Source organism: Meriones unguiculatus, chromosome 1 (genome assembly GCF_030254825.1).
Source record: "Meriones unguiculatus strain TT.TT164.6M chromosome 1, Bangor_MerUng_6.1, whole genome shotgun sequence".
Classification (NCBI taxonomy): Eukaryota; Metazoa; Chordata; class Mammalia; order Rodentia; family Muridae; genus Meriones; species Meriones unguiculatus.
In genome coordinates, this window is record NC_083349.1 from 99,522,589 (window position 1) to 99,536,177 (window position 13,589).

General features: G+C 42.7%; 1 protein-coding gene across 8 annotated transcripts in view; it reads right to left on the reverse strand.

The window, feature by feature from the left end:
- Nucleotides 1-3,273: 3,273 nt before the first annotated feature.
- The window catches only part of Rmdn2 (regulator of microtubule dynamics 2), a 55,723-nt gene continuing 45,407 nt past the window's right edge, over nt 3,274-13,589 (reverse strand). For 7 of the 8 annotated variants that reach the window (XM_060364105.1, XM_060364111.1, XM_060364090.1 and 4 more), the window contains 4 exons: nt 11,349-11,402; nt 11,190-11,270; nt 5,860-5,909; nt 5,384-5,737 (listed from right to left, as the gene is read on the reverse strand). In XM_060364105.1, coding sequence (XP_060220088.1) covers nt 5,653-5,737; nt 5,860-5,909; nt 11,190-11,270; nt 11,349-11,402 — 270 coding nt within the window. In that variant the 3' untranslated portion in view covers nt 5,384-5,652. Of the gene's footprint in view, nt 3,548-5,383; nt 5,738-5,859; nt 5,910-11,189; nt 11,271-11,348; nt 11,403-13,589 lie in introns of those variants that run through there. The other variant, XM_021634370.2, reaches the window with a different exon arrangement.

Sequence of the window (13,589 nt, forward strand, 5' to 3'; positions counted from 1 at the left end):
AAGATGTCATATGTTAAAACAAAACAAAACAAAACAAAACAAAAAACGTCCTTGGCACCACATCAACTTGCTGTCTTCTGCTTAGCCTCTGGCTTGTAGCTCACCTGTGTTCCTGTCCTGTCCCTTTGCTTGCTTCTCCCTCTATGACTGTTCTCTGCTCTGTTCCCTGTCACACCAAAGCCAAGGATGGCAATGGCTCTCACCTCTCCATTTTAGCAGCCTGGCTTTGCTTTATTTGGCTTTACAGATGTTAAAGGAGCACACATGGACAGGAGATATGAAATCCTATGACACATTTGTGGTCACATTGCTGAGGTTGGTTGGGCTAAAAGAAGACACAGAAAAGTGTTCTGGCATCTGGAGGGAGGTAAGATCGCAACTGATGACAGGGATCATGAGGTTTCATCACTGGGCCAGGCCTTGATTCCCATGGGCAGTCATGGGGGCACTTATTCCCATGGGGAATAAAATCAAGCAGCCAGGCAGAAGAATGACAGAAAGCTTTTGAGTAATGAGTAATCCAGTCTGTCTGCACACAGACATTGTGTGTACAATGAGACAATTCTGGAGGTTGGTTGCAAGGGCAGGTAGGCAGGAGCAAGGGGCACAGTCGGACAGGCCTGTAAGTGGTGGGTGACATGGAAAGGACACAAGATATTTGCATCAGTCTGTCACTCTTTGCTTCATTATCTTCCAAGGAGAGGACTTCAGGAAGAAGACTTGGGGAGCCAAGGAGGATGGTGTGGTTATGGGGTTTCCTACATATTCTAGGGTGAATCTGATACTTGGTCTGCATGCAACTTCCACATCAGCAGGAACAGCCTATGTCTGGAGGTTTACACTGAGCTTCAGATCCTAATTTTGACTTCTAAAGACAAGACCCTGTTTCCTTGCCGAGGGGCCCCATGACTCAGGCTTCAAGGATTCCTGGGAACTTCCAGGCTGCAGATGAAATGGGGCGCAGAGGGGCGCTCTGGAAGCACAGACGCCAGATATAACTGGTCCCATAGTTGTGGCAGCCTAAGGTACTCAAGGGGCCGGAGACCCAGAGAGATCACTTTAGGAAGAAGGGACGCTGAGAAGTTTTACCACGTGCCACTGCAAACGCGGACTGGGGCCAAGAGGAGCTTGTCTACATTACCTGCTATGAAACACAGATGTTACTCTATAACGCTAGAGGAAAGGCTGATGACGTTGAAAAATTCAGGCTCACATAATGACACAAACAAAGAGTATAATGTAAAAGGCTGGAGCAGGACAAAGCCATGCCATGCAGCTGATTATAATAAAGGGTTATTTTTTTCTGGCTTTTTATAATAGTTATTGTAATTTTGGCTTTTGAAATTTTATAATTTGTTGGAGTATCTTTTGCATTGTAAAAAAAATAATCACTTTCAAAGATAATTTGTATTCATGTTTCTTGTATTTCTCTATTAAAATTCCACAAACTATGTAAGCTTCGGGTCCCCATAAAATCTGGATCAGCGTTTGGTCTCTCAATATTAGCTCAATAAATGTTTGATTAATTACAATTGCAAGAAACCCTGAGCTCCCAGAACAAAAGGAAACAAGGGGAATAAAAATACATTTTTAAAGGATGAAAACAAGCAATGGCTCGGCTGTAAAACTGCTATCTTTATGACCGAGACGTTGAAAGAATTCTAGCAGGTTATACTGTGCGCCAGATGCTCCGTATCCAGCACTGCAGGGCCAGCCTCCCTGGCTGCGAGGACTGTCCAGTGAGGCTCTGCTGGAAGGAACTGCGGTTACATGGCAGTAATACCTCCTAATGCAGTGATTCCCAGCACATTATTTTCCTAGTGTTAAATCAGATTTTCCAATTGTTTCAGATGAACCAACATGAAAGGCTCAAGGAGAGAGAAAAGACTTTACTCCCCATAAGCAATTAATTTTATCACCAAGAGCAAGGATGCTGTTTAAAAACAAGCAAGAGTTCTCTCAGCTCTAGGCGAAAGTCCAACTTCATAGGTGAATTAGCTGCTTCACTTTATAAAGCAGGTGTATTTGTAAATTACGAATGCTTTCGTAACAAAGGAATGTGAGACTTCTGAGTTTGCTTTGCATTCCAAGTAATAGTTTGTGGGACTAGAAAGGTGGCAAGGAGATGCAGGTTTATATACAAAGGCATCTTTCCAGAGTTCCACAGGGACAGAGCTGGGCAGCAGTGGTTCAAGACACTGGACAGAAGAGATGGAAGGAGCGGTGCCTGAGAGATGAGTCACAAGAGGAACCCTACAGCTGCCCCAGCTCACCGCCGTGAGAGTTTTTGGACTATGGGGTGGAAACCCAGTTCTACTGACTTGAGAAAGCGGCGGAGACCAAAGGAACGGAAAGACTTGGTGACACTATTCTCCAACTTGACATAACTGATCTACAAGGAATGTGTTTTCTGCCAGGAATGGTAGTTAACACTTACAGGCCCAGGTACTCAGGAAGCTGAGGTAGAAGAGTCACTTAGCTAGAGTGTGAGATCAGTCTGGACAGTACAGAGATTTCTCTCCCTCTCTCTCTCAAAAAAAAGAATAAAAGAAAGAGAGTTCATGTTCTTTTTAAATGCACACTGATCATTAACCAAAATAGAAACTATTTGTACCGTAGAGTCTCAACAAGTTAAAAAAATCAACACACAGAAAATGTGTTTTCTGATCACGATGGAATTAAAATAGAAACCAATAGCAGAAAGATCTCTGCAAATATCTTTAAATAGAGGAAACTAAATTGATTTCTAAATAACTCATGTGTCAAAGAAGAAATAAAAATGGAAATTAAAATTATTTCCCATTGAATAAAAGTGAAAACACAGTGTACCAAAACTTGTGTGATGTTAGAGACCATTGGAGAGGAAGTGAAAGCTCTAAAAGTCTGTCAGGATTTTTTTAAAGGCATTTTAAAAGCGTCCGTCGTATGCCGGGCACACTGGACTCTCATCATGACATATAAGCAGCCGTAGGCTCAAAGCAGCTTTGAGAATATGAGAGTCCTGGCTTGGCCAGTAAAATTCTGTGGCCCTGACTATGTTCCTCTTACATCAGAGCTTAAGCTATTTATTGTTACAGTGGGAAGTCTGGTGTAAAAGATGTGTTTGCATTTCCTTTCAGCTTTAACCAATACATTTCTAAATTCAAAACTATAAAGACATTGCAAAATAAAAAGCTTCGCTATAAACGTGGGGGCACAACTGAAGTGACTTTGGTTTTCCATTCGTCCTTCAGGAAGGACAGCTAAGAACACAACTCACGGGACATCGAAGCCTTAAGATGTCAACAGGACATTGTTTACTTCTTTAATGTTTTATGAGAAACTGTAACATACAGTTTTGATTCGCATCTTGGGAGGTAGTCAAAGCTCTGGATTTGAACTCCCTTTTCCCAGCACTGTGCCCGAAGTCTCCTGAGAGGTCAGAGTTTGTGTACTCCATCTTTAAGTGGAAGGGGTCCCATTAGCCTGGCCTCGGCGATCCACCAGAAGACATCCTCAGGTCACGTAGGATGAATACCGCGATCTGCCTTTTCCGTGGTCAGGTATCCTGAGGTGAGTGAAGCAACCACAGAAAGTTAGTGTTTACACAGGTAAATTTGTGTGAAATTCCCTGGAGGGATTTAACATTCTTTAAGTAAGGCAGTTGGTCGTACAAAAGAGCTTTTATAAGGCAAAGAAGTTTGATGCTGACGCTTGAGTTGGTCCCGTCACTCGTGCTTCGTGTGGCACATGGTTTGGTGAGGACAGCAGATGTGAGTGCTCCAGAGGCTGCGGAGATGGGGTAGAGCTCAGACCGCCTGGGTTTAGCATATTTCAGGAGGTGTGACTCTGCTGGGGTGTTGGGTGGGGACCTTCCTCTGTTAACACTTTGTGGGAGAAACTGCCACATGGCCAGAAATTGCTAAAGTAGGAGTGTCACACTACTAATCGGATCAAGGACTTTTCCACAAACTACATTGCATTATCTGACCAGTGGCTACCGACTTGCCCATTGAAGATATACTGACATCAGGGAGCAGATAGGAATTCGATTAAAATCAGTGAGCACTTAGTCTTAGGACCAGAGCCTCAAGTCCTTTCTATTTGTCAAGGACACTGTTTCTCCTTCTCAGATTCCTTAGAGGAAGTCTCTAAACTGCTTTCTGTTGGGAGAGGCGGTGGAGCTGTTTCCAAGGAGCCTATGGTATGACTAACTGTGCCATTTCTTGCTAGCCGGAACAGCCTGCTTCAGCTTGCATATTATTGGTAGCAGTATTTACTGTTTTTAGCTTTTTAGAGCCAGCAGGTCACTGTCAACGGCACTGCGAAGGCTGTGAGGTGACCTATGTATTTCCTGCCCCATGTAGCCAGTAGACCACCTGTAGAGGAAAGTGAATGATTTGGTACCACAACTGGCCATATATGCTCTCAAATAGAGAAGAAACAGTTCCATTTAATTAGCTGGAATCTCTAAGTGATGGCTTGGGAGTTGTGAGCGTGTGTGTGTGTGTGTGTGTGTGTGTGTGTGTGTGTGTGTGTGTGTGTTGGGGACAGTAAACAGAGAATTCAAGTTCTACTCTGATTTCTAGAATGGTCGAAGTATACCAGAGGATCTTTATTAGTCACTGATGACTAAACTTAATTTTTAAAAATTGTCTTAGTTTATTACTAAAAATTGGGCAATATAGCAAATAAAACACAGACTCACAGAAACAGGGCTAGTATTAGTTTAGTTTATTTTCTACTAATAATTTTCTAGCGTATTTTTACAGTTTGACACCACATCAATGTACTATTTTGTCTTGTTTACAAGATATTCTATGAACTTTTCTATAAAGTACACACAAACACACACACACACACACACACACACACGTACACACAGGTGAGAGAAACAGTCTTGCTTTTTAGTCCATGTAGGATTCATGACCTTCCTGCTTCTCTCCATATTATATCATATATCATATCATAATATCATATATGTATGTGTATTTTTTGAAACAGGGACTTGCTCTCTAACCCAGACCAGTGTGGGCCTCATGATCATACCATCCCGTTTTCCTGAGTGAGAGGATTTACCAGTGTGCCACCATGTTGAACATGTAATTATTTTTAATATAAACTATTTCTACTGCAGTGAAGCTCTAGCATGAATGACTGGTCTCTTGTTGTTGGGCATAGTATTAGGCTGCTGGGAATGCTCATCCACGCTGTCTCTCTAGAGTTATTTCTATGATGTGACATGCATGATTAGACTTAACACGTTTTGGACTTTAGTTATATTTTAACCCAAGAATTATAGCAAAAAGCATACTCCCACTAACAACATATAAACACATTTCATCTTATGGTAATACTGCTAATATTGACCACTTCCTGAAAAAAGAAAAAAAAAACTTCAAAGTTCGATAGTAAAACAGTATTTTATTGTAATTCTCTTTACAATTCTGATTACTAGCTATATTTCTTCTTTGTCCTTTCCAGCAGCTGTGCCCATTCTTGACATTTTCATCCTTACCAATGAAATTATTTTAATTTATTAGGTCTGTTGAAACAACGAAACCATTCACTAGGGTACATTTTATTAGATCGATTTAAGTATTAGCTACACAAACATTCTAAAGGCCATAGTTTATTGACATGAAAAAATGAAGCATACATGTTCAGAGGTCATTATATGCGAACATCAGAGTAAATACTCTTTCCAAACAACATGATTTGTCTCACAGTACAGCTGCTGCAGAACACATGGCTAGACCTTCAAATCAAATGAGAACACATAATCTTTACATTAAGGAAAAAAGCATTATCAAAAATACAATTCTGATAAATCCTAGAACAATGTACTGGGTTTGCAGAAGAATAAGTTCTTTTATTTACCTCTTCAAAGAAGAGATTATTTTTTTCACCTCTTTATGTGCATCCTTGTCCTATAAAGAAAACACAAATGTACAATGAAATGTCAAACATTTACCCTGATATTCTAAGTACTCTGAAATGGACTATTCTTGGACGTAGGAATATTTCCTGAAAGGCTATTGCAAATAGACTCTGAATTTCTTAGGACCCTGCAGGATATGGACCTATGTGAATGCAGTTCATGGAGAATCTATTTCTCCATGAAATCTGGAGTGGGATTCAGGAGGGGAGAGTCTCCCGCCTGTCTCCCTTGTCTAAGTGTGAAGCAGCCATAGCCCCAGCAGCAGGATTTGAAGGCACCAGAGATTACCCAGGAAGAGTCATGTAAACACAGCTTACACATTCAAATATGTCACATTAATGTTACACATTTATTATTATTGTTGTTGTTCTTGTTACTTGTTACAATCTATTCACTTTGTATCCAGGTTGTAGCCCCCTCCCTCATCTCCTGGTCCCACCCTCCCTCCGCCTTCTCCCACACTCCCCTCCCCTAGTCCACTGACAGGGGAGGTCCTCCTCCCCTACTGTCTGACCCTAGCCTACATGTTAGCGCTCAGAAAGCGTTGGCGCGAAGAACCACAGCTCTCACTGCACTCGGAGGAGGACAGCTTCAGCAGTGACTGTAAGCAGCTCTAGGGCGGATGGAGCCTCAAAATCTGGACATTATGAAACCATTTCTATAATAAGGAAACTAGCATGAGCAAATGATCACGGCGGGTTTTTAGTTTTTCTAGTCTTTGTATTATTGTTTCCTAAGTTGTATATGTAGAGTCAGGAATTCAATCTCCGTTTTGTAAAGAACATAGGATAAAGTGATTTATGTGTCTAGCCACCTGCCTCTAAAAGTGGTTTTCAGCTTGAATTAGGGCCAATTAGTGATTTTTGGATTTTGTTTTTCTGTTGTTTTGTTTTGAGACAGGGTTTCTCTGTGTAGCCTTGGCTGTTGTGGACTTGCTTTGGAGACCAGGCTGGCGTTGGACTCACAGAGCTCTGCCTGTCGCTGCCTCCCCAAGTGCTGGGGTCGTAGTGTGTGCCACCAAGCCGGGCTTCCAATTAGTGACTTTGTAACTAGTTTACTCACTACTAAACTAACGGCACCACAAGTCACAGTGAGGGCACCCCGCCTCTCACTGCTCCCTTGCCTGTGAGCTTTCATAGCATCCTTCATCTTTTCTGAGGCCCTAGTAACTTCTTTGCATTACAGTTATTTTGTCGATGTGTCTACTGTCTCTCACCGGGATGTTATAAACCTATCACACGTCTAGTTGCTACACAGACTATCAGCCATTTGCTCTCTAGAGCCCAAATTAATGAGTATAAGCAGCTTTGTATTAAAAAAATTCGAAACTACAGTATTTCAATTATTGTTGTGAGCATCTCTTCACTTGAAGGAGCTAATCACAGATCCTAAGAAACATTCTTTAAAACAGAAAATAAAAGGAGCTCCTATGTCTAAGTAAATATTCAGTGATTGCTGGATTAATGACTTCATCAATGGCCGTACCATTGTTTGCTTAGAGGAAATACTCAAGTCTAGTGGCCTGGAGTGTACGGAGAAGGCTCAGGTGGGAAGGAAATTATAATACTTTGATTTATGGTGATAGAGGTACTAATCTGAAAGAGAAACTGTATTTTAACTTTCTATAATATTTTCAGATGATATTAATCACTCATAGAAGAGTAATCTCCAGTATAAACCACTTGGTAAAGTCAGTAATGGAATGTATTACTGACTTTATCCTACAGAGACCAATGCATCAACTGAGGACCATGCATAGAGAGGACCTAGACCCCCATCTCAGTCTGACCCATGGCAGCTCAGGCTCCAAGTGGGTTCCCCAGTAAGGGGAACAGGGGCTGTCTCTGACGTGAACTCAGTTGCCTGCTCTCTGATCACCCCCCCCTGGTGGGTCGACCTAGCCAGCCCTCAGAGGAAGAGGCTCTAGGCCACGTACTTGGCACTAGGAATATGGTGATGAATAAAATAGAGTTGCTGCTACTATAATGGAATGATCACACAAATACCCACACAATCGCAGCTGTGCTGCACGCTCTGCAGGGAAACTAAGAGCGGGGTATCAGGTGGTCTGTTGGATGACATGGGAACTGTGGGGCCAGCTGGAAGGTTCTCAGGCTCTATAGTCAAAAGAAAGGCTGCTGCTACTGTGCCCTGGCAGCGGCATTGGAGACAGAGCCAGCAGAGTGGCTCGAGGCACCTTTTAGAAGAGGAATTGAGAGATTTTTATCACCAGGTGTTTGTCTGTCTAGGTTTTGGGGTGCTGAGGGCAAATGAGGCATTAAAGATGGTTCATGGTTTCCCAGCTTGATATATGTGTGTGTGAGTGTGTCTGTGTGATTTCTAAAGAGGACTGGTGAGAACAAATCCACGATCTGATGACAAGTTGAATCCGACATCTGAGAGACATTGAAGCAGAGATGTCTGTCAGGTAAGAAGTTAGTCTACAACTTGGAAAAGAGGTCTAGAGGTTTCAATTTGAGGGGCTCTGGTCGTAGACACCATTTGAAGCCAGGGAGAAGATAGAGGTTTAGGGGTGGGAAGAAGACTGGAGAAGAGCTAAGAGGCCTACAGACCAACGACCGACTCTGAGCACTGTCAGTATCTAGCCCAGCCGTGAAGCTCTCAAGTTTATGCATAAACACTTGCATGTCAAACTAGGCACCGCACCTCATTAGCACTATGACATTCTAATATGAACACAGATGCTTAGTTAAAATGACTGTATATAAACTAAATTACACTAAAAGATAATAAGGTCCCCATCATCAACACAGCAAGAAACCAGAGGGACAAAATCCATTGTCAACCAAAACCTTTGTGTTGTAGGGAAAGATTTCAGGGACCCATGCTATTCTGCGTCTTTTGTTTTCTAAGCAGAGTTTCTCTACCTAGCTCTGCCTGGTCCAGAACTTGCTATGCAGTCTGGGATGGCCTCAGGCTTGTGGTAATCTTCCTGTGTCTGCCCCTGCTGCTGGCATTACAGGTATGCTCCATGATACTGGGCTTACCCTGTCACTATTACTAACTGATGGAACCCACTATGAATGTGGCAGAAGGACAACAGACACAGTGGAAATCCCAAACATCTAGAAGACGTAGCAGCACCGTGCCCTGCCCAGGTGGCCATGGGGTCTGGCTGGCTCTAAGCCCTTAGTTTCTTGGCAGGTCTTATTTAGCTCCCCTTTCAGTCTTGTTTCCAATGACTGCACTGTATGCTCCTTCTGTCCCAACTAACATCTTTGATTTCTCATTCCGTGCTTACATTCATGAGCTGTCCTCTGACAACACTTTCACATTATACAGATACTGCAGAGTCCATCTCTGGGATATCCTGGTCTCTGCTTGAAGAAACTGATCTCACCCCTTGGAAATCTCTGCAGTGAGTTGATTGTACCTCTCTCAGTGCTCTGCTCTCTGACTGTGACACATCCATGTCTGGATGTGCACTGTCTGTTTTTCTCTTGCTCAGAAGCTCCCTGAGCTTACGATTATGACAGGTGCAAAGCAAGACAAATAAGAGGCACGTTTTCACTTTTCTACCCCGGATCTCCACAAAAAAATCTCAGTGTCCCAGCACAGAGAGATGCTTTCCCCAAGCCAGTTCTTTCCCTTTGTGAATTGAGGGTGACAATGTTTGGAGCAGAAAAACGCTGTCTTATTTGTATTCATTCAGAATACAGATGACTCATAGGCATGCAGACTGGACGCTAATCCCGAGGAATGTCTGAACCTATAGCACTTCCAGAATTCTGAATTGCTACATACCAATGGCCAGACACAACAAAAGTGTCTTTTTAACTAACAAACTCTGCAATGCACATTGTTATTATTTAGTTTCATGGTCATGGATAGCCATATGCTGTAGGGACTGAGCATGGTGACCATATAACAAACACACATGCACATATGTAAAAACACATTCACACATAACAAACACACATATGCCCACATAGCAAGTGCACATGCATGCACACAAAGGGGAACAGTGCCATTCTAAAGACCTATTGATCAATGTGCTTTTAATTGGCAATCTGCCTAGCATTTTTTTTGCTGACTATTTGACCAACAGGTCTTTAGAATCATGCTCTTCTCCTCTGTGTGCATGCATGTGTGTTTGTAATGCTTGAATGTGTGTGTATGCGTGTACAGGTGTGTATCCATGCATGGGTGTTTGCTATATGTGTATGTATGCATTTTTATATATGTGCATGTGTGTTTGTTATACGGGTGTGTATTTGTTATATGTGTGCATGTGTCTGGTGTGTGTGTGTGTGTGAGTGTTGTCTGTTTGGTGTGTCTATGTGCATGTTTGGTGTGTCTGTGTGTGTGTTTGGTGTGTGTGTGTATGTTTGGTGTGTGTCTGTTTGGTGTGTCTTTGTGTTCATCACAGGCTGGTGTTGGCCGTCTTCTCTATTGTTCCTCACCGTATGTTTTGGGACAGTGTCTCTCACTGCACTTGAACTTGCTGCATGGTCTAGACTGGCTTGCTTCAAGACCCTGAATAGACTCATCTCCATCCTGCCCAGGGCTGAGATGGCAGGCATGGAGTGTGGAGCGTTGTGTGTGCTGTGGTGCTGGGGTCTGACGTCAGCCCTCCAAGTTGTATGTGAAGCACCTTATCTACCAACACATCTGGCCAGCCCCTTCCTGCAGTTTCACACCCAGTAAGCACCAGGATGTTTAGGTGACAGCTCATGATTTGTGTGTGGAAGGTGTGTGTGTGAGTGTGAGTGTGTGTGTGTGTGAGTGTGCGTATGTGTGTGCGTGTGACCTCCTAGTGACAAGTTATTCTATAGAGACTTAGCTGCTTTTAAAACTTTAACGTAATATAAAATCCAAGTTTTATTATAAAAGAGAATTTCATCATAGGGAAAAAGAATAGCCATGATTTCCAGTATCTTCCCTTTCTCTTCCAAGTGGTTAAAGGCAGCAAAGCTGCATTTATTAGAAAGTTCTGGAGAGTTAATGCCCAGCACGTTAGCTATAGCTAGGAATTCTCCATCAAATACTTGGTGGTTTCAACTATGAAAACAGTGGTGTGAGGTGATGCATGCATCTATTAGCTTGATTGTGGTAATTACCTTATAGGTACACACAAAACGCCAAGTTGTGTACCTTTCATACGCGCAGTTATCTGTTAATTATACTGCAATAAATCTGGGATCATAAAATAAGTACAACTATTACACGAACAAAGAAAACTCCCATTGTTCATAATTGAACCTCGGTACTGGTGAGGCCCTCACACTCTGTCACTGCCTAGACTTACCTCTTTGGTAACGACAGGCAGTAATAATGCCAAGTTACAGAATCTCCAAGCATCCTGGGGTTCCCCAAGCTCAACGCAGCACTAAAAATGAAAAAAGACATTCTAAAGGTAATCCATATTAGCTGCAAGGAGAGATCTTTAAGCAGTTATCTTCCTTACCTTGGCCGCATACATGTAGTTAGATATAGAATAACCAGGCTGCAATTCTTCAGTCTGAATTAAGAGAAAGCAGAGAAGGGAATATCAGGGCAATGTTATGACAAGAGTCCTGGTCATAATGAAAAGGATATATTTCAACAAATCAGACCTAGGAACCAGACTGCAACAAGACTTCGGCTTATTTCATATTTTAATATTCTTATTGGCTTAAGTGTCTTCGTATAGAAACACAGCCTTCGGAGATAGCTATTAGAGTGAATTGACATTTCTGTTATGGTCATTAAGCCTCCGCAGTAACAGGATTAGTTCATATATAGTCATTACCTTTCTTTTTATTGTTTTGAGCCTCTCTCATCTTTTTTTTATTTTTGAGAACAAACCCACCTGGCAACATACTCTCCCAGGACAGGTCCTCTTCATTCCACAGTCGGTTTAGGGAAAGAGTAGAGCATGTTTGTCACCCCATGGAGACATCTTTTATTAGATTAAGACTTGATTGCTTATGAACACGTGCCACGTGACTGGGACTTCAATAACACCTGGGTTCTATCTCATGTAGTGCTTTTCAAGGAAACATAGGATCCTTGAAAGAGCTAGTCTGAGCAGTAGACAGAATGGGTCCTACTGGTGTGTCCATCTCCACTCTGACTCAGTCCCTAATCTCTGGGGGAGAAGAATCCCTTCAGAGATGGGGGACTAGATGACAGCTCTTCTAAGGATCCAACTCAGTCTTTGCCTCTGAGCCAGCTTTGGCAGAGGGGGCTAGGCTTGCAAGCTCCTGACCTGACTCCAGTGCCTGGCCTGGAGGAACACAGAACCTAAGGGAAGACTTTAGAGAAAGAAAAATTATTAGAGCATGAGGTAGTTACACATTTTAAAAAGTTAACTTTCTCCTCTCTAATTTTATCCTCAGCTTCAGTCTCACTCTCCAGGAGTTCCAGGACTGCCGCAATCAGCAGTCATCCTACCAGATGATTTGTTGAACACAGAAACAGAAATAGTATTTTTAAAACAACACCTACAATGGGGACTTTTTTTTTCTATAGGTTTTCCCTTCCTGGGGCCACAGACATGTTTCATGTGGGCATACTTAGAACTATTCCATTGTTCCTAAAGGTGCATTTCAAACTCTGCACACAATCTCATTGAATTAAGTGCTTCCCACTAGACACTTATATTTGTTTTCAGTTTTCATTATCAAAGAATACACTTGCTCCCATATATTGTCTGTATGTGTAGCGACATTTATAAGAGAGACTTAGAGTGACAGGTGAACAATGTACGGCCTTGGCACAGCTGCTGATGGAGCAGAGGAAGCTGTCATTTCAGTCCTGGCTAGAGCTCTGGATGTGCTGGAGAGCCTGGAGGGTAAAGGGGCCAGGTGACCCCCATCGTGCTGGCAGGCTCTGGCTGACTGGGTGTTTTTCTTCTCTAGTCACTTCCATCTCGGTCTTTCTCATTTGATAAGAATCTTTCTTGAGTCATCCCAATAAGGACTCAGGCTGACCACTCCACTGCACCTCCTTCTCTGTTCAGTACTTGTCTTAGTTCTGCAAACACACTATCTGGATAACTTCTTCTCTGTGCTCTCTTCTTCAAGATAACTGAAACACATGCACAGACATCAGAGTCTGTGCACAGAGTCAGGCATGTCTACTCTGGGAGCTGGAAATCCCATATGTGTCAAGTTTGAGAGATGACAGGAAGGTACTCCAAGACTGGAGGTGTGGGGGCATTTCCGGTTGTGGGTTTCTGAGGTGGGGCATCCAGTTTGTGGCTGTAGCATTGGATGGCGGCTTTCAGAGTAAGGCGGAGACCAGCTGAATAGGAGGTTAAGTTAACGGGTGATACACCCCATGCTTAGGTGTGTGCAATACCTCATTTAATTGTTCGAAGTTATATCAGCAAAGCCACTGCATATGTTAAAGCAAGACTCAAAATACTGGCTCGATCTGATGCCTGAAGAACCTTCTCTACAAGTGTCTGCAACCTGGAAAGTGGTTTGTGAGACAATTTTTCACATCTCTTGAATAGCTATTTGCTTCAACTGAAACACTCTTTCCTAGAGGGAGGAGGGAAACTCACAGGACCCAAGAAGCTAAGGAAACTTGGTACAAACATGAAACTCAGGGATCTTAAACAGACTTCTGGAAGTCTAGAGATTTATGAGACTCACAAGCCCCGTCCCCCTCAAGGTGAGCAAACAGTTGCTGGGAAAGAGGCTGCTCAATGGAGCGGCCT